Source organism: Nilaparvata lugens, chromosome 3 (assembly GCF_014356525.2).
Source record: "Nilaparvata lugens isolate BPH chromosome 3, ASM1435652v1, whole genome shotgun sequence".
NCBI lineage: Eukaryota > Metazoa > Arthropoda > Insecta > Hemiptera > Delphacidae > Nilaparvata > Nilaparvata lugens.
The window spans coordinates 86281578-86307114 of NC_052506.1; the positions used below are offsets into that span (position 1 = coordinate 86281578).

The window sequence follows — 25537 nt, forward strand, 5'->3', positions numbered from 1 at the left end:
GCTCAGAAAGCTGCTTCACGCATTTTCAGAGCTTAGTAATGTTCTGAGTGTGGATCAGTGCAAAGTAGTTTACTTTGCCTATGTCCAATCTATAATACTATATGGAATTCTAGCTTGGGGAGGGGCTTCCTCCTCAGTCATTGAGCCTCTCGCAGTCACCCAAAGATCAATTATAAAAACAATTTTAAAGAGAGACTTTAGATACCCAACAAGACAATTGTTTATCGAATTTCCCGTACTGAATGTTAGACAACTTTTTATTAAATCCTTGTTGATCCACATAAAAAATACAAAACTGAACTTCTGGGAGAAACAGTTAACCATAGCTACTCAACTCGCCACAGATCCAATTACAGCTTTGAGATACCTCAGCTGACTCACGGCTCTGAATTGACAAATCCTTCATACCTGGCCCATGTCTTGTACAGAAATGTGCCAGGGGTGATTAGGGAAGCAGAGGCATTTAGTTTGGTAGTGTTTAGGAAGAGGGTGGACAGGTGGCTGTACCAGATTGGTTGGGAAGCTTCAGAAGAACTACTCCAATCTCGTTATGCTTGGTGACCAACACGACTTCAAGGTTTCCAGACAATTGATTGGTATTTATTTTATCATTGATATAACCGATTTGACTGTTTTGCCTTTCTGGTTTATGCTTTTTTTTCATTCTCTCTTCTGAGAATTTCTGGAATCCCTGCCACTGCGGTCTTCAAAAAAATATTGTTATTTCTTCTTTATTTATTCTTTTATCAATCAAGGTATTAAGTATACTTATTCCTACATACATATTCCTACATACTCATTCTTAAATATACATCAGCACATATATTATCTATTTTATAATCAGAATATTAATAATACATCCATAATATAAGTGTATTCTCTATTATTTACTTCTATGAGCAGATTAAGCTTATTATGTATAAAGTGGAACTCCCCCCCTACACACAGATGGATAGTCTAGTAGGGGGATTCCAAAATATGTTGTATATTGTATTTCTTATTCGTGTATTATGTTTTTGGAAATAAACAGATTGATTGATAGATCATTATCATTTGATTTGAATTTGCTCAGCTAAATCACAATAGTGTATTCCACATGATAAACGTACATCAAACAAGCATAATTAGGGCCAGTTTTCGAGCTCGGGATTTAGCTAAGTTCTAGACTTTAAACAGCTGGAGTCAGAAAATTAGCTTTTCGAAACGGAGCGTAGACGTAGTCCACGTTTAAATTAAATTTCGAAAAACTAGAAAATTGAACACAAATAAAATAAAGAGAAAATAGTAAAAACATTTCATTCACATGGGCTACTTTTTAAATTAATAAAACAATATAAAACATCTTAAAGCACCCTTCATTTTTTAATTTTTTTGTTGAATTATTTTAAATTTTTTTTAAAAAATAAAGGGTGTTTAAGATTTTTTATATTGTTTTATTAGGAGAAAATAGTGTAAAGTTTCAGCTATTTTGAATTATTTAGGATGTTTCATTTCGTCAAGGAAAAAGGTTTCCAATTATAGAAATAAGAAAATAAAGATTATCATAAAAACTACGACTTCGCCCCGTTTCGGATAGCAAATTTTCTGACTCCAGCTGTTTAAAGTCTAGAACTTAGCTAAATCCCGAGCTCGGACACCAACCCTTGATGTAAAGCAAATCAGTGGCAATTCTCTCTATCAGGAATACATCTTTCTTTCTCTATTTTTCAGTTTTAATTATTTGTTCTTGGCTATTTGATAGCCTGATTCAACATTGCCGCCAAGCATGAACATCACAACATGAAATAAGTGTTAATAATAGGAAATTATTATTATTATTATAATTATTATTGGACAATAATATGAAGAAATTGAAACATCTCAAAAATGTCACTGCCGATGTTGTAGAACCGTTCCATAATGAAATAAAAACACACATTTATATCGTCAAATCCTAAAGTTTTATTAGGTACAGGACGATGGTTTCAGCTTCAAAATGTAACCTGTGTGGTTACGAAACCATTGTCCTGTACCAAATAAAACTGTGTAGAATTTGACAATATATTTGTGTTTTTATTCATAATACATCTCAAAATGGACAAAAATTTAGGTACAAAATACAAACCTCTAACGATAGGATTGTAATCTCATACAATGATAATGTTCACAAACGTGACTTCATTAGTCTAATCTTTTTTATAGTAGATATTGTGGTAATGCATGAGTTTAATTTGCCTGCAATTCCCTGCGGTTTTACGTGATAGTGTGGAATAATTTAGTATATGAAATGCCGCAAATACCATGTGATGATATTCTATTGATTGAATGAAAAAGACTAAGAAATTGTCAAAAAACCACTGATTTATTGATAATTAGAAAAAAATATATATTCTATTGAGTTAGAATGATGTTCCTTCATCTCTGTTGTAATAACAGAGAGAATTTTCATAAGAGTTAAAAGTTTTTAGCAGTGCTTGGAATAAAGAGACTGGCGATCTTTTTTGCTTATTTAGGATATTTAGGGGAGGGGGCGCGTCCTTGACATTGGTGGAATTAGAACAAAAAAATATTCTAGTTAGGTATTTGATAGGGCTACTTGGGACTAGTAAAAATAAATAAATATAATTTTATTACCATTCAACTGATCATAGTTAAAGACAACGTCATATTCTAATTCTAATTCAACACACAACAAATTCGAATTTAAATTCAATATCAAACACACATACATCTATATAAAGATATAAAGTGAAGTCACTTAGTAATGGGTTGAAAAATGACCCTGTCTAAATTAATAGGAAAATCTAAAAAAATAAGTCCATATCTAATAAAAAACATGAGTTAATTTAATTGATTCAATTAAATAGTCGATAAATCCAATATTCTATTCTTACAAGAGATTCGTAACACTCTTTGTTAATAATAATTTGTTATGGATGAAAATGTCTCAAATTAATATAGATGTCACAATCTTTAAAATGCTACTCTTGATGATACAGATCAAATTTCATACACATACATATTTTATACAGTTTAGAGCATACTACTTTGCAATTCTAAAAATTCATTGAGTGAATAAAAAGGATTTCTTAGTAGCCAGCTATACACCCTCTGTTTGAATAGACCAGCTGGAGCTTCCATCCATTCCGGAGGCAGTTTGTTAAATTCGTCCGAATTCACAAATAAATTCTCAGTTCTAATATCACACGGAGGGGCATATATTTATATAACCATAAAAGTGAGAATCTTGACACATGGCGACTAAAGTAGGAGATGCCCTGGTAAACCACCGACTACCTGGATGGGTACCATCTCCAAGGATATGAGGACGACGGATTTAGAGCCTGAATTAATTCAACAACGCTCAGAATGGCGGAAAAGGATTAGGAGGGCCGACCCCAAGAGAAATGGAACATAGGCTCGGGAGAAGAAGAAGAATAGGGCTAATTGAATTGTTTAATTATTATGGGAATAATAACTAGTACCCTTTTTAAAAACAACTAGAGGGAGCTGAAACTAGTAATGTTTCTGTGAATATTTTAAAAAAATTGTACAAGTTGTTCCTAAAATAATAGAATATTCTAGTTATTTATTTTGTGTCCTAAACATCTCTTTGTTTTTGTTTTTTTATTTAAATAACTTTTCATTATTTCATAGCAAATAATATCAACACAGAACTATAAATAAACATGCAAGATTGTGGAATTGTTGCGGTTTACCTGGATGACAGGATGAGCAGATCGGCGGGGAAGAAGTCGTTGTTGTGGACTTTGACAATGTCGCCGACAACCACATGTCGCCACTGCACCCACTGCCAGTGCCCGTCACGCAGCACCTCCACCTCCCGGTGGTTGATCTCGCCGTCCGCCATGTGCCGCTTCTAAACCACAAACAACAACACCATCAGATATGCTGCCTTTTCATTCAATGTATTCATCAACCACAAAGCGAAATCGTGATGTCTATAGAGGAATTGTTGCAGTAAGTGTGATACCCCTATCAGATCTTAGACCAGTTATAGAATAGACACGCTGGGAAGTCTAGCCTCTGAATCCAACATCTACTGCCATATCGCCAAATCGTGACGTCATCATCGGATAGAAAACTTTCAGATTGTGTCTATTTCAGAAGGATGTAAATTATTATTCAATAAAATGGTAAACTCCCGCTGCGCTCCCGCTGGAATAGACACAATCTGCTATGGAAAACAATGTAAACAGACTCTAAAGAAAAGTTTTCTATTCAATGCTGACGTCACGATTTGGCGATATGGCAGTAGATGTTGGCTTCATCGACTTTCAGTATGAATATACAATGGGCCGTGTCTATTCTATAACTGGTCTAAGTATCAGATAGAATGCCATTTCATTCAATGTATTCATCAACTACATATCAAATTCTTTATTTATCATAATATTTTACATAATTTTAAAAACCTAAACACTACTGAAATACTCAATTACAACATGTAACAAATATAATTCTCCCGACATAACTTTATCTGCGTTGCCAACAAAACCAAACGTTTGTATGCTGCAACGAGAACCATCTTGAAAATTTTAACTCATAAAGCTAAAAAATAATTTCATCGATAGATTAATATTGGAAAAACTACAAAGCGAAATCGTGATGTCTTTAGTGAAATAATTGTTTGGGTGCATGTGGTGTACAGATAGGGTGGCATTTTATCATATTAATTGATCAACTAGAAAGAGAAATCGTGATGTCTGCAGTGAAACTGTTGTTGTACGTGTGGTGAATACAGTGACACAAAATTGTAAATTTTTCAACAAAAAATAACGACTTGCAGTCTATCATTCTTGTGAAAAATATAAAATATTTTATACCAGCGGACTGGAGTATCGTCACTGTTGACAATGTTCCAGACAATGAATAAATATTTCATATTTTCCACAGTTATATTGGTCTGCAAGCCGTCATTTTAGAGTTAAAACTTGATGTAGCATAACAGTTCGTAATGAATCAAGAAATTTAAGAGTACAATTTCCTATTGTATGACTTGTTTTTCTATTCATCGAATTGTTATTATTCTGCTTAATATATAATATATTGTTAAATTTTGTATTAGTATAAACTCCTACCAACAACCCAGTTGTACTTTTGCTGGTGGTGATTTTCATTTTCAATAAAGTAAATATTTATCTTTATTATATAATATCATAGAGAAACAATAGCGTAAGTAGATATCCCATGGTATAGGGCGTTTATGTCGCAAATTTTACTGTTATCTCAAGCCGATTACTGTTGATTATTGTCGAATTTTACTGTTTTGTTGGGGTGAGAGTGAGAGTATGAACGGCACAGTATGAGAGACTACCAGCGTCACACAGCTTCACGGGAAAGAATTACATGAACTATCGGCTTGAGATAACAGTAAAAGTTGCGACATAAACGCCCTATATACCATGGGATATCTACTTATGCTATTGTTTCTCTATGCTACAATGATCAAAGTGTTAGAAATGTATTGTATCATATACAAACAAACCGATGGACAAGGATTTTGACCTACTCGAGTCAAAAGTAGGAATTCGCTACTGCGAATTCCATGGTATATCTACTTATGCTATTGTTTCTCTATGATAATATCATGTACATTTTATGAAAATGAAACAATAAGTTTTATTTTGATTAGATTGGTCAAAGGTAAAGAAATGTTTCTGATACTGTAGTAAAATTCTGGGAAAAATATTATTGAGAAAGATGACTAAGCCATAGGCTATAATGGTAGTTCCATTGAGAACTACCTAAGCAAACTTACTGATCGACCTGATTATTTTACTTGCCAATTGATCATAATCAACTATAGTGAGATTCACTTTAGTGAAAATGAAAAGGACGGCATGGTTGCCAATTATCTTTTTCTTGAAAAAGCAATGATAGCTGAGATTCAAGTTATCAATGCCCAAGTTCAAAAAAGGTTAGCTCTCCACTTTCATATAATAAGAAGATCCTTCTCCTTCTCCTTCAATGTAAGAAGAGTTAGGACCTTTCATGTCCCAAGGTCAAGAACTTTGCAAAATTATTGCTCTCCATTAAACAGAGCAGTGAGGCTTTTCAATGATTTTTGTGATGGTGTTGATGTACATGGCCCTGCCAGTAAGGCTAGAAGGCGAATTCTTGAGGCTTTTGTTCACTGAATACATCAATCGCAATCTATGGGATAAAGTTAGTTGCTCTGATGCTCACTCTTATTTTTAGAAATATATATTTCTCCCTTATTTCCCCCCGTATTGTAGGTAAAGAAAGGTAAATTCCCCCATCCCTATTATTAACTAAGCCTATTATTATAGATATATAACTACTATGATATAACTCACTTTATACTCTCTCTGGTTTTTTCTCTCTCTCAAGCATGCATTGTAAATTATTTTTGCACATGAATCTTTTGTTCGATAATACTTGTATCTCTTTCAAACTGTTAATTCTTAGATTAGTCTCACATTATTATACTTTTTCAAATTTCATGATTATGTATGTAACACTTATATTATTTTTAGTATATGATTTGTTAACCTCAATATTTTCTTTTCTACCTAACCTAATACGCGGGTTTTTACAGCCTTCCCGGCCGTTTCCCGCACTCAACACGCCATCTGCCTCTATCTCTCCATACGTCTTGTTGGATGCCCCTGCTCTGCATGGCCTCTTCTATGTTTTCTACCAAACCGTTGGTGGTCGTCCTCGTTTCCTCCTCTCAGCCGGAATCCACTCATATACCTTCCTTGGTATGTGACTGGGGCTCATTCTTCTGAGATGTCCGTACCACTGCAGTTGTTTTTCCTCGACCTCATCCACCACTGACCTGTCCAATTTCATTTTCTCCCTTATAACCTCATTTCTCACCCTCTCTCATCTCACCCTCATCTCTCAAGGTCAGCTGGCAACATATTCTCCAGTAATTCATCTCCATAGCCAATAATCTTTGTTTTAGTCTCTTGGTTAATGTCCATACTTCCGCCCCATAAGTTACACAGCTCATCACAATTGTTTTGAAAACATGTTTCTTTACTCTTTCAGATATATCATCCGTCCAAAGTATTGAATGTAGCTTCCTGGTTAAAACTCTCCCCTTTGCAATCCTGTATCCAATCTCTCTCTCATCCCGTCCATCATCTTTTATTGTCATACCTAAGTACCGGCATTCTTTGACATTTGCAATTTCCGTGGTGTCGTCAATGTTCAATGAATTTCCTTCTCCTCCAACCACCATATATAGTGGTTGGAAATCAGTGAAGAGAAATCGCAATATATGGTGGTATTTTCTTTTCTTTGCTTCATAATAATGTTTTCCAATTTATTTATCCGCACCTTTAAATTACATTTAACATAATTCAATTTCTGTATTAATACTGGTTAATTTTATTTTAATCCATCTCTACTTTCACATGCTTTCCATTCACCATTATATTTATACCTTATGTTATTTATACCCAATTGCTTCACAGCACACACTGTACGAATGTAGTATCATAATTATCTTCCGTATCTTTCATTGTATTACCATTTATTTTTCATTTCTTACAAAGTTAAATTTGTTGGTTAATAGTAGTGGAGACTGATTTGGGCGTAATGCCTGTAGTCTTCCTTGACATTGTTAATAAATAAATGAATAAATTAATAATTTCCAGTCCAAAATTTATAATTTCCAAATATTTAGACAAACCAAATTTAACAATCTATAAATCATGATAATAGCATAATTATAATAATGATTCTAATAGATTAATCTATTTCTGACATCGAACGAGTACAGATACAAAATATTGTATGTACAACATACAAATTGCAAAAGAGTTTAAGGTAAATTATAATTATCATATTCAATCATTTCAGTTGAACTATCAGAGGATGGTCCATTTTTTGGGAAATTAAACATTTATGAAGAAAATAATAGAATTATTGCAAAGCTTGTGAGAGCTTGAGCTGGCAATAGCCTATACAAATGGAAAAAATACGATTGAGCGATGAGCAAAATAGTTCCAAGTAAATGATTAGTATCAACACTGATCTAACCGTTTTTAGTTAGTCTTAAGGTGCGTACAGATTTAAGCGCTACGAACATGAGCAATTCACTTTTAATCAGCTGATGTCAAGCTTTTTATGCCTGTATCTCACAGTTTCTGTATAAATACGGATATAATCAGTTGATTAAAAGTGAATTGCTCATGTTCGCGGCGCGTATATCTGTACGCACCTTAAGGTATCATATTCATTCTTTTCGGTTGAGCTATCAGAGGATACCATTATTTGAAAATAAATAATACATTTATTGAGAAAATAACACAATTATTGTAGAGCTTGTAAGAGCTTAAGCTGATAAGAGCTTGAAAAATACGGTTGAGCGATGAGTTTACATTTCAGTTCGCTTGAAAGTAAATCTTAAGGTGCGTACAGACTTTCGCTCTGCTCCGCAATCGAACGTCACTCGAGCAGATCGATTAATGATCGACCGGGGAGCAAAATGGAACGCGAGAAGAGCTAACATCTCCCGTAACGTTCATGATCGGAGCGATTGCAGAGCGAGTGCGGAGCGTGCGTGGAGCGATTGCGGAGCGTGTTGAAGGCGCGTATATCTGTACGCACCTTTACAAACACATTCTTGTAGATTGATAGTCAATTGAGCAGAATTGTAGAAGAACTACATTTCACCTTGGAATTAAATGATAGAACCATATTTTTTTGTAAATTGATAGGAAATTTAACGAACCTGTAGCAGGGCGATGAGCAGGAAGAAGCAGTTGGCATAGCGGCGAAACTGTTCGAAGAGGAAGCTGGGAATGAATGAGATGATGCTGTACTTGGCAGTGGAGATGTGGTTGGAGCAGAACTTGGCCGGCTGCGGGGCGTTGATGAAGATGACTCTGTAGTCCATGTTGCCGCCGATGATTCCGCAATCCACAGAGTCGTGCGCCTGGCTCGACGACGCTCCACCTCCACCCCGCTCCTCAACCAAGTTGCCGCGTTCCTCATCGTCGTCTGCAAACAATCACATCACATTTAGCAAACAAGTCATCGAAATTGATATAAAATAATATGAACCATACGTTTAAATGTCTATAAACAAACACACAACATTCAATATTTTTTATTTACTTATGAAAGCACAATTCACAGCATTCATTAAAAGAGGAGACGAAAGCCTAACCCAAAACTGACTTGATTAGTAACAAACCGAAGTCCAAGACTAAGGTTCGGTTGCACAAAAGCCGGTTAAATTTTAACCATGATTAATATCAAAAGAACCAATCAGAGAGGGCTTTTTTGAAAAGACGGTTCTCGAGGAATTAATCACGGTTAACCAGCCTTTGTGCAACCGGCACTAAAATTATGATTTAATCTTGCACATTATGGATTATTCAATAAAAATCATACCTAACATCCTAGTCTGTGAGAAGCAGAAAAGTCAATATCAATCATAAAAATATAATAGTCACAATAAACTAGCCAATAACTTTTTTATGATGTGGTCTTAAGATGAGTCAGACTGCAGCTAAAAACAGAGAATAGGAAGTACAAAGCTAAGATATTCTATCTCCAATCCATAAATCATCAGTCAACTGTTTATATAGCTACTGATATTGATGAGTAAATGATTTTGAAAGTCATACAGATTATTCATAGAATATATATATTGGTTCAATGCATTTCGGATTTGAAAAATAGCTCATTGGATGTGATGTTTCAAATCTGACAGATGCACATAATATCTTGTTTTATTTAATAATTAGTAAACAATAATTATTCTGAGATAACGTGTCAATGTATATTTTGAATATTCAAACAGTAGAAATGTTTGGTTTGTACCAATCAACGTTGGATTAGTAGCCTACTGATCTCACTATTAGTACAACACTCATTATTAAAACAATTTAATTCCATTCTATTAATATAAGACTGATTTGAATTTGAAGTTTGATAATGCAATTTCAATATAGGCTATAACAAAATCTATTATTAAACAAAAATCCAAATTAAATGCTGCAATTCACCCCGAAAACTTCTGCTACTGCAAATATTGACAACAGGGTAAACAGCTAGATGGAAATTTGATGATTTTTTATTATTTTTTTTTTCAATAGTAGCGCTCATCGAATTTCCATCTATCTGTAAACCCTGTTGTCAATATTTGCAGTAGCAGAAGTCATCGGGGTGAATCACAGCATTAATTTTGGATTTTCGTTTAATAATAATTAGCATTAATAATTCATAGATGAATTATTGGTTTTTATGATATATTTTTATATTATGAATTATTATATTTTAACCGCCATATGAATTACATAGACTAATAATTCATTAGCATTTGAATAATTGCAATATCTCAGTAATTTCCATCTGTAGATATAACAAAAACAATGATAACAGTTTCAATATCATCTCTATGAATAGAAAAAACAAACAAAACTAATGCTGAAACAATGCATCATAGTTCTGATCTGAAATTCAGTTCCTACTGTGTTAAAACCTATCGATTCAGTCAAATTGCAGTTCAAGGTTGGTTGAATTAATGAACCAATTTCCTACTACTACTGTAACTGAAGTGTAATATCAGTCTTGCATAATAAACCGCGTTAATCAATTCAAACAGTTTATTCGAGATGATGAACACATCAACACAACCAACAATCATCTCGATTTCACTGATTTGAAATGAGTAACGAAAAACCACTGTAATCAGTCATTTTGTAGCTTACATAGGGAAGAATTAGAAGTGGGTGGGGAGTCTAAATATAGAATCCGATCGAACTGCGACTAGAATACAATGGAAAACACGGTTCGCGCAGAGAGTTGCCGGCGTAATACACTTCAAAAGTTGAGTTTTTTCAATCAAAAACAAGTATTCAACACCAAGAAACGCAAGTTTTCTATGAAAACATCTGGTAGGATGAGATAGAGGTCTAACATATGGTATGTAGGTACTCAAAGCAAAGTAATACGGTGGAAGAATGAAACTAATGGAATATTTTTAAGGGATGTGGTTGAGTAGTGACAAAAGGGATTATGTAATCAACATTTATCGATTTCCTGTTGTAGTCAAATGAAAGAGATAGGTAACATATGGAGGGGTTTGTTTATGTCTATTGTAATTAATCCTCCCATCGTCAATATTAATTATAAATCATTATTTATGTTGAAAAAAACTTTGAATTTGATTACTTGGGAGGTGTAAATTGGAGTGAATAGATATTAAGAGTACTGTAGTGACAGAGAGGTATTGTTTATGTAATAATAAAATCGATGAATCAGTTAATGTTGCCTAGCATGACTGCAAGCTGTGTTATCAAACCACGACTGTGGCGAGTTTATTTGGGAACCGCACAGCTATTTTATCGCTTGACGCACCGGTGATAAGACTGGCGATCTAGTGATAAAACAGTGATCAATGCCGCTGCGGGAAGGTCACAGCTGTCAACAGGGGAGAAACAAAACAGTGTCTACTCACCGCCAGTACGAAGCACAGATCTGTACAGTCTGACAACGGCCGAAGGAAGCGCAAAAAGATACTCGGTCATTTTTTATCGTGTTTTAAATTAATTACACCACTACACACCACTGAATTATCTCAATAATTTTGTAGTTGTTGGCGCGGTTCACACACTCGTTCAAGGGTTGATCGCCATTTTGGTGCAATTGGCCCTAGCGTCAGCAGGTGGCAGCAGTGGTTTTCCCCCACTACTTAAAAAGCTATGAGCGTCGCGACGCCCGAGCTCGGGTACAGTCTAAAGCAAAACTCATATCACTAACGTCGCCGCCAAAAGAAACACAGTCGATCGCCGACACTCAGAGAGTATAGAGAATGTAATTCATTCTATATGCACTACATTTCATACTCTCTGCCGTCACTCTGTGAATTAAACTAATCGCTACTCCTCAGTCATCTCTGACAGCAGCGCTCTTAATCTCCTCTCTCTCTCTATCCCACTCACTCTCTCTCTCTCTCCTATCTCTCTCACGCTGTCTCTCTCTCTCTACACCAGCTCCCGAGAGCACGGCGATAACAGAGCGAGCGTACAGCCGAATTATTCCTCAATTGAAAGCAATTTCAGTAGTAACAACTAGTAGATAATAATAACCTCTCCTGTTTGTTCGACCCTATTGAACGGACGGGGAAAACCAACTGTATCACAAAAATTACTATAGTGAGGTCCACGTTATAATGGCAGTGGAGAAAAATAGGAAAAAACGTTGCCAATCCTCTGTCTTGTCAATGCCTTCTATGGACGGTAGCTGATACAGGTTTATTGATGCAATATTAACGATTCATTCTCGTTTAAAATAATCAATTATATTTTATGAGGCAAGAAATTATATATTTCAATAATGTTGTAATGAAATTTAATATTTAAGATGAAATATTTTGTTTATTAACCTTCCGGCAGTCGCGCCCTACTCAATCAATTACTATATTCGTATTTATTCATTTATTCAATTCAATTCATTTTATTCAAAAACTTTATACATTACATTTATGTGAAAACAAAGTAAAGACGATACATTAGTTTGTAGCATAAATATGAAAAACAAGTAAAAAGTAAAAGAATAACTCCATGCTTGGACGACAAGTCCATGAGCATGGAGGAGTCTTCTGACAATCGATAAGAAAAATTATAACTATACTTTAATGACACCAGATACAATAAAAAATCTAGTGACTAAAAACTTAATAATAGAATAAGAAATTGAAAATTATAAGCAAAAATAATAGGTTTCAACTAAGTGACGAACTAAAAAAAATTATTAAATTAATTTGCGGCATTTAAGGTATCATACAATCAAAATATAAATAAAAAGTACAGTATCTATTAGGACGGGCTATTTCAGCTAGACATAAGGAGACCGCAACAGAGCCTGATTTGGTTTACGGCATTGAACTCTGTGGTAGCGCCAGTAAAACAGATTTAGATAAAAATTTTCTCAAACAGAAAAAAACTGTTAGATGCTTTGCTGGACTTGATTTTGGTCAATCTTGTAGAGGAGCTTTCGTAACTCAGGGTATTTCGACTGTGCCTTGCATATGTTATCAATTACTCTTGCTAACATATGATGATAAAGAAAAGTTTTCAACAAACTCACAGGTTCACCAACACAATACTAGAGGCAAGGGGAATTTGTGTGTTGTCTCACATAGGTTAAGGCTTTTTGAGAAGAAGCCTAGTTACATGGGAGTCAAGCTCTTTGATCACCTGCCATCTGCAATCAGGTATAGAAATCGCAGGTATTTCAAAAAAGATATCTTTTCTTTTTTGGTAAAAGGGGCATTTTATAGTGTTGACGAGTTTTTTGATAATGGAACCTTACAATAATATAAGAAATTACTCATACTATACATTATTGATGTAGTGGCCTACTGTATAGCATATATTACTTTCCTTGCCCTATTACCATAGGTAAGGAAAGTATTGCTTTCCGAAAAAATTAAGGTACCCCAATTTCTAAATTTCTATACGTTTCAAGCTCCCCTGAATCCAAAAAAGTGGTTTTGGGGTATTGGTATGTATGTGTATATGTGTGTGTGTGTGTGTGTGTGTGTGGTGTGTGTGTGTGTGTGTGTGTGTGTGTGTGTGTGTGTGTGTGTGTGTGTGTGTCTGTGTACACGATATCTCATCTCCCAGTTAACGGAATGACTTGAAATTTGGAACGTAAGGTCCTTACAATATAAGGATCCGACACGAACAATTTCGATCAAATGCGATTCAAGATGGCGGCTAAAATGGCGAAAATGTCAAAAACAGGGTTTTTCGCGATTTTCTCGAAAACGGCTCCAACGATTTTGATCAAATTTATACCTAGAATAGTCATTGATAAGCTCAATCAACTGCCACAAGTCCCATATCTGTAAAAATTCCAGGAGCTCCGCCCCATCTATGCAAAGTTTGATTTTAGATTCCCAATTATCAGGCTTCAGATACAATTTAAACGAAAAAATTCAAGTGGAGAAGATTCAGAATGAAAATCTCTACAATTTATGTCTAGTAACATTTTCACCTAAAATTTAAAATAAGCTCGAAATGCGAGAAAATAAGATTATTCAATTGCAAATTGTTGGCAACTGTTGATTCTATTAATTCATTCAATATGAAGAGATAGCAGACTTCGTGTGTCTGCAGCGCTATTGTCCTGTCACCAGGTGTCTCAGATCTTAGAATAGTAGATTTGATATGCGCGGGAACACTAGCGTCAATTGATTAATTTTCATATAACGGCAAGGAAAGTTGTGTGAGTGCGCCACACCAGATTTTGTTTTATGTTTTGATTTTATTTTTGACGATACACTATTTGATACAATTTACTTTTTGTACAACAATGTGTAAATAAAGAATTTGATTTTGATTTTTTTAAAATCACACGAGCAGTCGCGTGTTGTATTTTGTACAACATCCAATTTTCCAAGTGTTATGTACTCTGTTTACTGTCAAAACATATTAATTAATTGTATAATTACTTTTCCCATCTTTTTGGATTATTTTACGCCTATGAACATTTGGATGAATACCATTTCATAGCCCAATAAGGTCCATCAACTAAAGCCATCAATTCTGTGTTATTGGTTCGTTTACAGTCCCCGTATACAGTCTTTCCCTATCTTATGCACTGTCGCGACTGAATTGCACCTAAAGACTGAATCACTGCTCGGTTGATCCTGCAACTCAGTGGAGTGATGAGGGGAAAGTTTTAGAATGCATAGGTGACTCATTCACTGACACCACCTCATTCAATAGTTTTGTGCAGCAAAAAAAACTGACACTGTTGTACTTTTTACAACAGTGCGACTACCGGAAGGTTAATTATCAATTCTACATTGTCAAAAGACGATCTGGCAACAGAGCAAAGCGAGAAAGAGACAGCGCAATCCGTTTTGTTGAATGATAGACAAGGATAGCAATACCATTGCTAATCAAACACTGCCATTATAACGTGGACCTCACTATAGCTTACTATAGTGAGGTCCACATTATAATGGCAGTGTACGATTGACAATACTGTTGCTGCCCTTCTATCATACAACAAAACAGATAGCGCTATCTCTCTCTCGCTTTGCAATGTTGTCAGTTTGCCAGAATATTTTATTTTTACTTTTGACAGTGACTGTACAAAAGTGAACAAACAATTCTCAGCCGCCATTTTTTTTCTTCATTCTATCAAAAAATTTGAAATAATCTTAAAACATTACCGCATGAGAAACACAAATTAAAATACCTGAAATGACATTTTAAAAGTTGATAACTAACTATCCTAGACTTCATCCATGCTTCAGTTAGCCTACCCGTATAGGTTAGACCTACTCGTACCGGTATAAATAATATTGAAAAGTTATTTCAGAGATAATCCATTGAAATTACTCATTTTTAAATAGAATTTCTGTTTTTCTATTATTTTAAAAAGAAATTGTAATAGAATACCTCCCAAATAATTCAATTTCTGTTGTTTTGAAATTCAGATCGGTGTATCACAGCTTTATAAATTAGCCGCCATTTCAGGTTTGTATAAAAATAAAAATCTGATCTCGGTTATGAAAGCAAATTTTTGAATCAAATTATGAAAAAATATATTTCCTTGATTTATTTGACATTAAATTGATTATTTTATCAAGGAAATGATAATTATTATAATATCAAATTTAATGAGATGAATTGAGAAACAGCTGTGTACACTCAGTGGCAAAATAGAGAGACTTGGCAACGTTTTTCTCCTATCTTTCTTTACTGCCATTATAACGTGGACCTCACTATATAATGAGATCAGCGACATAATAGTCCAAGTATTTTTTAATCAATGCTAACAGTATGAAGTGAATCTAACTATAGATACAATACTATATGAATAGAGTGGGGCCAATTTGAACAATGCAAGTGATGCTATGTGCTGTATGGGGGGTCATACTATAGTGAAGTCCACGTTATAATGGCGGTATTTGATTAGCAATGGTATTGCTACCCTTGTCTTTCATTCGACAAAGCAGATAGCGCAATCATTCTCTAGCTCCACAACGATGCCAGATCGTTTTTCAAGAATGTAGAAGTACAATTAATTGACAAAATATTCAATCTCAATTATGTTAATGTATTATTTAATCATTGAAAAATGTTTCTCCTTGACGAGTAAAATATAATTTATTATTTCAAAGAGGAATGAACCGTTTGTTAATATTACATCAGGTGTACTGGGTATCAGCTATCCTCTATAGAAGGCAGTGGAAAGGTAGAGAATCCGCAACGCTGATCTCTTATCTTTCTCCACTACTATTATCACGTGGACTTCACTATAGCTGTTGTGAATTATTGTATTTTGAATTTGATAATTCTCAAGTTTTTAAAAAGGTTTCAGTTCACATGATTTAATTCTCAGAACGGTCACAAAGAAGGTAAATCTATTCTACTTCGTGGAACGTTCCAAAAAGGTTTTTGTAATTGAACGAGCAGTAGCGAATTCCTACTTTTGACTTGAGTAGGTCAAAATCCTTGTCAATCGGTTTGTTTGTATATGATACAATACATTTCTAACACTTTGATCATTGTAGTGACTTATACAAATGACTCGTCATTTGTGTTTTGGGAGTTGTTTGGGAGTTTCAGCTGTTTGTTTTGAATTGAATAAGTCTTGATAATCCATACGGGAAAAAGAGGTATTCCACAAGCAATATGGAATAGTCTCAGAAATGTTAGGAAGCGAACAGGTATTCCCAGTAACTGGTGCCACCTACCGGCAGAAATGAGAACGAACTATACCAGTAGGCGGTCCAGTCCACCAATCAGAAGAGAGTATGGGGAGCTGGGAGGCGTGGCTTGCTGTCATTGGTCCATTATTCTATCATTCCAATTTTCTTCTACACACACACACTCTCCCTCTCTCTTTTAGTAGAGTGATAATAGGAAGGATATTCTTGAGTATAATGTCCCAATCAATTCTCATACTTATTACCAGTATAGAGTAACCTATTAAAGTTGTTTGAAATACTGTAAGAATAAGAATTAGAGCTCATTATGAATCAATTTGGTTTCAACTTCACACAAAAAGGAAATTCAATATGAAGCCACGAAAAGTCAGGATAAATCCAAAACAAGTAAGTACGAAGCAATCGAGAAAATCACTTGATAAAGGGTTCACATAAATGAGAGTCAAAATGTGAAATTCATATAGCTTGTCTTAAAGTATCAGAGTTCGATTTAGAGTATGAAATAATGAGATGTTATGTTGATGATGAAAACTTACAACTGAATGGTATGAAGTCGAGAAGGAAATAAATTTTTAGGAGTAGCACATAAAAGTATGATGGACATATTGAACAACTTCACTCATTGCAGTATCACTGCAATCATCGACAAATTGGTTTGGTTTGCGTGCTAACTTCCGACGTGTGAAATAAACTACAGAAAAGTCACTCACTCAAGCCACGTATGTATTTACGATTATAAACCACCTGTTGGAAGTATGTTTCTCACACGGATGCTAATTATTTTCATAGCAGTTCGCTCAGTTTTACAGAACAGATATTAGAATCAGGCTGAACATTGCAACACATTTGGTAGAAAATTAATTGTTAACCGATTGACGAGCTTCTGAGAGACGTTTTCGTAGTTCGGGATTTAGCTAAGTTCTAGACTTTGAACAACTGGAGTCAGAAATTGGCTTTCCGAAACGGGGCGCGGGGCGTAGTCGTAGTTTACGTTTAAATTAAGCTTCGAAAAACTAAAAAAATGTCCACAAAATAAAGAGAAAATAGTGTAAAGTTTCAGCTATTTTGGATTATTTAGCAATGTTTAATTTCGTCGAGGAAAAACGTTTCCAATTATGGAAAAGAGAAAATAAAGATTATAATAAAAACTACCACTACGCCCCCTATCGGAAAGCCAATTTTCTGACTCCAGCTTTGTTTAAAGTCTAGAACTTAGCTAAATCTCGAGCTCGGAAACCGGCCCTAAATCTATCAAAACTGATGTGTTACTGGATATGAAATAAAGGCTTCTGATTGGCTAATCGATGGAGAGCTGTGAATGGCCGATATTGTAACGTGACATATCGACTTCACAAAGTGAACAAAATGGCGGTACTGGGGAAAACTACATAAGTTGGAACAAATATAGTAGAAATAATTTGACGAGAATATTGGATGAATCAAAAAATTACTTAAACTGTACTTTTATATCAGTATTTTGCTGATGGACCGATATGAAAAATAGACTACTAAACCAGCCTCACCAAAAGGTTCCAGTCCTATTCCAAGTATTCTATTCTTTTTCGTTTAGATATTTGTGTATTCTCAACTTTTGAACTTTATGATTTAAAAATCAGGAAGTGAAAATGTGAAATTTTTTAGTTTAAACTTGAAGAACCAAATATATAAACTTGAGTGTGGATAGGAAATGACATTGGGTGATACGGCAAGGCAGAATATTCAAAATGATCTCTCTGCCAATAAAAGCCATATGAATAAATACGGTAACAATTCGTTTTCTGTTCTAGGACCTTCGCAATGTATAAGTTCAAAAGTTGATACCCCATCTCCTTTATTCAATATAATGCACAGCAATATATACTTCTGAATGGATCCCCGAACCATATTGGATGAAGACATTACGTAGCTTGAAAAATAATAATGTGTCCATTGCATGTGTGGCCAACATCAATAAATTTTAAGCACGGAGCGAAACAGCCACAGCCGAGTCACATGACGTCAGATGACAATCGGCTGACGTGACAGCCAATATTTTTGGACAAAATTACGATTGCTGAATCCTGAATGGAATCGGGGATTGGAACAATCGCAATGACAGTTCAGTAATCATGATTTCGCCAAAACTCAATATACAGCAAGAGTTCACTTATAAAGAGCTCTAGCACAAGTCCTCCAAAACAAGAGAAAGTTGCTTGTTGAATGAATTATTTGAAAGAGTTAATTAAAAAGAAAAAATGTTGTGATGATGATGTTCACTAAGTCCATGTACAGATAGAGAGTAGTCTAAATGCGTATACCTTATTAATTTAAGGTTAAAAAAGAGTATTGATTTTCAAAGAACATAAGTCTATTACATGAGAATAATTGCCACATGAGGCAAAAACGTTGACTAATTGAAATCACTTTATGATAATAGCTTAAATAATGGTTTAACAAGACTCATAGGGCCGAGCCACATGAAGCGTTTTTTTCAGTCGTGTTTCCACTGGCGGCAGACGAGTCGGCAAGGCAAAAAGCTCTATGATTGGCTGATTATCATCTGATTCCCAAACGCCAACCCAATCAGCTGATTGACCCGCCGTCAATGCAAAAACGCTTCAAATCAAAACCTTGAATGTAAATTTTTCATGTGGCTTGATCAAGAGAAAGTATCACAATCACTGAAAGTATCACTGTCATTGAAATTATCACAATCAATGAAAGAAATCACAATCATTTCATGTTTTCAGATCTATTTTTATCCTTTCAAGCGAATCAAAAATCATAGATAGAATATTTCATTCAAGTACAATACTGTTATCTCAAACAGTGTATTATTTATTTATTTTATTTTACAATATCTCTTTGGAGACAACAGGTCGAAACCCACAACTGCCTCCTTATTCTTTATTCTATAGCAAATACAATGAACAATCAATATTGATCTTGCAAATCTTGATACATATTTTAAATGGACTTCATTATAAGAGTAAGCACTCGTCGTCTGCAAGTTTCCAAGCTTCTTCATCTTCATTAAAGCCTACCAAGCTTGAGTTCGTGATGAAAACATATCAAAAGGGATTTATGTACACTTTCTAAGGCAGGAGGAATTTAGCTGCAGAGGAATGAGAAAAATCTGGTGTGGTACACTCACACAACTTTCCTTGCTCATATTTGAAACTAATATCAGACTTCTGTATATGTGTATATATAATTGTTTTCAGATTACTTTTACCTTTGTGTAAATTGTGAAATTCGATTATTTTTTAGTCGTCATTTTTTTAAAGTCGTCAAAACAGCTGTTCTACAGATGAAATATCTCGACTAAAAACGCTATATGAACTGCGCTACCTACCTACCTCATGCACGAGAAGGAGGTTACTAAGTCATTTCTCAAGGATGGGGTGAACAGTTTTGCAGAAAGGAGACTCATGCCAGTTGATAGAGCTGATAAATAACTATACAGGGTATGAATTTGAGGAAAATCGATCGGTCAAGTTATTTTTGAGAAAAGCATGGTTTTTTAGTAATTATCCGCCATTTTTCTCAATAATATTACGGAGCTTCTGCAATTTTCCCAGAAATGAGACTCATGTCAGTTGATAGGGCTTATAAATAGCTATCCATGGTATAAATTTGAATGTAAATTTTTCATGTGGCTTGATCCTTAAGAATGAAAGTATCACAATCACTGAAATTATCACAATCAATGAAAGAAATCACAATCATTTCATGTTTTCAGATCTATTTTTATCCTTTCAAGCGAATCAAAAATCATAGATAGAATATTTCATTCAAGTACAATACTGTTATCTCAAACAGTCTAATATTTATTTATTTTATTTTACAACATATCTTTGGAGACAACAGGTCGAAACCCACAACTGCCTCCTTAACCTTATTCTTTATTCTATAGCAAATACAATGAACAAGCAATATTGATCTTGCAAATCTTGATACAGATTTTAAATGGACTCTATTCATCGTTCTCCAAGTTCTTCAGAAGCTTACTAAGTTTGAGTTCGTGATGAAAACATATCAAAAGGGATTTATGCACACGTTCTCAAGGCAGGAGGAATTTAGCTGCAGAGGAATGAGAAAACATGTAAATCTCTATTAAGTACCATTTTTGGAGTAAGTTTTGGAATTTTACTAAAAAATTGGAATATCTTGTGTGTAATATCATCTGTATTGCCATGACTCTATCATGGAGAAAACCAAAAAGAATCTAAATAGTATCCTATTAACAAAATATTGGTATGCAATTATGAGAAAACTAATAGAGAAAACCCAAACTTGAAATATTCTATCGAAAAAGTTCGGTATGCAATTTGGCATATAGGAGAAGAAAGTTTAGTTAGAACTCCAATTTCCACTGTTTAAAACTATACAGATTATACAAACTATATAGTTAATAAAAACAATATAAAACATGGATTACCCTTTTTGTTTGAAACATTTTAAATCTTTAAAACATTTCGGTACTTCATGTTTTTGTAAATTTTGATGATGTAGCCCATATTAAAGTGAAGTGATTTAATGAAACTATTCAGATATACAAACTAAACATATATGCAAACTTATGAAGATTGTTTATTATATGGTTTAAACGAAGAAGATTAGAGTAGAAGAAACATATTACTTAGAGCAAGGAAGTAACGTATGGTGGGGACCTGAGCACCTAACAAGAATGTTCAATTTGGTTTTCTAATACAGTCTGGGGACCGATAAGCGGAATAGAAGAACCAAGCAAGCTAAGATTTATGGCGATAAGTTTTTCACATTGTTCAATGAGACTCAAGGCAAACAGAGCGCATTGTGTGTTCAAACACACCTTGAAATTTAATTTTTCGGAGTTAGTTACAACGGATGATTCACACAATGCTTTTAAAAATAGCAATTCGGATTTTCTTTTGTGTAATGTTAAATTGAATTTGACTCGAGACTAGTTATGATATTGTTCGTGAAAGACAGCAAGGAACAACAAATTCTGGATAAGGATTTAATGATAGCTAAGGATGAGTAATGATAAAATATGGATGGGTAATTTTAAATTATTCATATTTTTTTTTCGTAAAGAAAGGCAGGATTCATCTTTGACCGAGCAAAGTGAGGTCTAAGATTCAAGTCGACGGTTTTGCATTTCTCTTTATGTTTAAGTGTTTATATGTTGAGCATTGACAGCGAAACGCAGCAATGGATTTTCATGAAATTTGACAGGTATGTTCCTTTTTGAATTTCACGTCAACAAATATTATTGAAAAGAAATTTATTCCTAAAATTATGAAAAGTGAGAAATGAAGTTTGTAGGAAATCAGTATTATGGTAGTTTATTTTGTTAATTCCAACACACGTAGTTTTTGACAACACAGAATGTTCTCTGATGGGTTGATTGGATTGGCGTATCGACGGCAGCCAGACCTGATAACAGCGCACACACTCACATTCCAGGACGACACGTCACGGTACGATAGGTTAGAAAGCTCTATTTAGGATTTTTTCTAGTCATTTTAAATTGATAAATTATTTATTAATTTTTGAGCAAACGTAACAACAGGTCAATGCAGCTTACTGAGTGCGAGGTCTACTGTTCACAGAACTACTAGTATTTTATTGTTTATGGAAGACCGCATTTTGATATTATTCACAATGTTATCACTCAAAAAATACTGGAGCAAACCCAAATACATTTCTTTGAAAGTCCATCGTTGATGGTAGCTAGTATACAGCAAGCTAAATGTGCACACTGAACAGGTTTAAGATATCTGCACCAGATATCAGAGGCAAGGAAATGGGAATCGATTTTTGGAGAGAGTAGAATGGCAAAACCAACAATGCCTGTGCCTTTACTGTGTAAGCTTTGCAACGATGAGTGTGCCTTCCTAGAAAGATAAGACCAGCTATTGGTAATACTAGTGAAAATCGTTTTTAGGTTAAGAAAAACTGAATTGTTTGAGGTTTTAAGTGATATTTGTTTGATAGCATTGTAAATAAAACCAAGCATAATTTCAAAAAAGTTTATAGGGTATTGAGAGGTATATTGAAAGATAAGACCAGCTATTGGTAATGCTAGTGAATAGTTTTCAGGCTGAGCAAAACTAAATTGTTTGAGGTTTTAAGTGATATTTGCTTGATAGCATTGTAAAGAAAACCATGAATTGTTTCAAAAAGGTTTATAGATGTATATTGAAAGATACGACCAGGTAATGCTAGGGGAGATCGTTTTTAGGTTAAGCGAAACTAAATTGTTTGAGCTTTAGAATATTTGTTTGATAGCATTGTAAATAAAACCATTAATAGTTTATAGCGGTATTGGGAGGTTTATTGAAAGATAAGACCAGCTATTGGTAATGCTAGTGAAAATCGTTTTTAGGTTGAGCAAAACTAAATTGTTTGAGGTTTAAAGTGATATTTGCTTGATAGCATTGTAAAGAAAACTATGAATAATTTCAAAGTAGTTTATAGAGGTATTGAGAGGTGTATTGAAAGATAAGACCAGCTATTGGTAATGCTAGTGAAAATTGTTTTTAGGTTAAGCAAAACTAAATTGTTTGAGGTTTAAAGTGATATTTGCTTGATAGCATTTTGAATAAAACCATTAATAGTTTATAGAGGTATTGGGAGGTATATTGAAAGATACGACCAGGCATTTGTAATTCTAGTGGAAATTGTTTTTAGGTAGCAAAACTAAATTGTTTGAGGTTTAGAATATTTGTTTGATAGCATTGTAAAGAAAACCATGAATATTTTCAAAAAAGTTTATAGATGTATATTAAAAGATAAGACCAGGTATTGGTAATGCTAGTGAAAATTGTTTTTAGGCTAAGCAAAACTAAATTGTTTAAGGTTTAAAGTGATATTTGCTTGTTAGCATTGTAAAGAAAACTATGTCTAATTTCAAAAAAGTTTATAGTTGTATATTGAAAGATAAGACCAGCTATTGGTAATGCTAGTGGAAATCGTTTTCAGGTTGAGCAATACAAAATTGTTTGAGGTTTAGGATATTATTGCTGGGTAGCATTACAATGGATACAAACAACAATTTCAAAATATTTTTGAGGTATTGAAAAATGTCGAGTTTTAAATTCAGTGTTGTGCATTAATATTCTCAATATTTCAAATCTTCTAATGATACAATTCGTTAGTTTAATGATGCATTCTTCAAGAAGTTTCAATAATTCTTGTTGCTTGATTGATTAAGATGCTTCAATTAACGTGATAGAATATGCTGAATGCTAAAGTGAAAATTAGAGTAATAGAACTCATTCATTCATTAATATCTCAACTGTTCATGATAAATTACAATAAAGGAATTTTATCCCTGTGATAGAATAGCAATAGAATAGTGTCTTTATTGAAAAAAAAAAAACAAAAAATGGACCAATATACAAAGTAATTAATATACATTTCTGATATCTTGAAATTTTCTATGTTTTGAAAGTTCATTTCTTTAAGGTTTTTTGCAAACAATCACTCATGGTCTATTGGTCTTTGTAAATAACGACTCATTCAATATTGTTGCATTTTATATATCTTCTGTGATAAGAGAATATTGTGAGAACAGTAAAACTCTGACACTAGGTTTCCATTTTTTATACATTTTTGCCTCCTTTAGCCAGTTACAAACACATCCATTTTTGGACGATCGATTTTTTGCCGTCATTATGAATTTTATCAGATTAAACGGAACTTGACAAACATCTCTGTTTGAAATCATCTGTTTAATCTAATAGAATTTATGAGGACGTGAAAAAACGATGTGTGTGTAACTAGCCTTAGGATGACCACTAACGACAGAACAATGTGTCAAAGGACATTCCTTCCAACGAAAATCAACATTTATGGGATAGGCTTCGAACGAGAAACATCTAGCTGTTCGACAGCAGCTTCTAACATGACATAAACAACCGATAAGAATAGATAAACCACTGAAAAATTACAAATTATAATGACACAATCATGATTTAACCTCAAATAGAGTGGCGGAGAAAAAATTGACAACATAGTATATTTCGCACCTAGAGCAGAAAATGAGATTTTTCCGGCTCGAAATCGGTTTTCAAGTCAGAGGCCGTAGGCCGAGTACTAGAAAAGATTGAGAGCCGGAAAAACATTTTTGCCCGTGGTGCGAACGCTATTTTTCGCCACACACAAAAATAAACAATATATAGGCCTATATATATAAAGTGCTTATAGTGCTTCCGAAAGCAGAAGTGGAAGGTCATAGCTCTAGCAAATCTGAGGTAATCTGAATATCAGGAAATTGTCCAAGTATTTTTATCATGTGTATGATAAGTTATGTTCAATCTAACAGAATCTATAAGGATTGAGTTATTAACATTTTATTAGTGTAAACGCAGCTTTACAGTAGAAGAGTAAACATTCACCTATTTTTACAAACTTCATTGTTCTATAAATAATCCAGGATTTATGTGAACATGAAATAGAATATCTCTGAATTGTTAAACCGTATTAAAATGAGCAGGACAGCCCCAGTTATTTATTGCAGAGGATAATAGATGAGCTGGCAACGAGAAATAGTGAAAAAGCGGATAGAAGAGAGTGTGGGTGACAGACTGTATAACGATCCAAGTGTCAGGTGAGAACGTTCTTCTGGGAACCGCAGTTTGTTTTGCACGTTTGAAAAGAAAACGACACGCAAGATCACAGCTAACCATCAACTATGATTGAATAGTTGACAAGGTTTGAGTAACTTATCTATGTATAAATTGTGGGGAAAATAGAGGGAGTTTTCTAAAGCTCAACTACAATTCAACTATTTCCAGCAATCTGTAAAATCTAATAGAAACAAGACCATTGCAATTTGTGGCTACCGAGGTTTGAGTGTTTTTTTATATCCTATTATATTAAGCGAGCAAT

General features: G+C 34.1%; 2 protein-coding genes across 5 annotated transcripts in view; both read right to left on the bottom strand.

Annotated features, from left to right (window-relative positions):
- Positions 1-3853, bottom strand: part of LOC111049786 (phospholipid-transporting ATPase IA) — a 45634-nt gene extending 41781 nt beyond the window's left edge. For both annotated transcript variants that reach the window (XM_039424896.1, XM_039424895.1), the window contains exon 1: positions 3699-3853. In XM_039424896.1, coding sequence (XP_039280830.1) covers positions 3699-3850 — 152 coding nt within the window. In that variant the 5' untranslated portion in view covers positions 3851-3853. The remainder of the gene's footprint in view (positions 1-3698) is intronic.
- A 4750-nt stretch (positions 3854-8603) lies between these two features.
- LOC120350616 (probable phospholipid-transporting ATPase 4) overlaps positions 8604-25537 on the bottom strand; it is a 101420-nt gene continuing 84486 nt past the window's right edge. For 2 of the 3 annotated variants that reach the window (XM_039424900.1, XM_039424899.1), the window contains exon 3: positions 8604-8979. In XM_039424900.1, coding sequence (XP_039280834.1) covers positions 8702-8979 — 278 coding nt within the window. In that variant the 3' untranslated portion in view covers positions 8604-8701. The remainder of the gene's footprint in view (positions 8980-25537) is intronic. The other variant, XM_039424898.1, reaches the window with a different exon arrangement.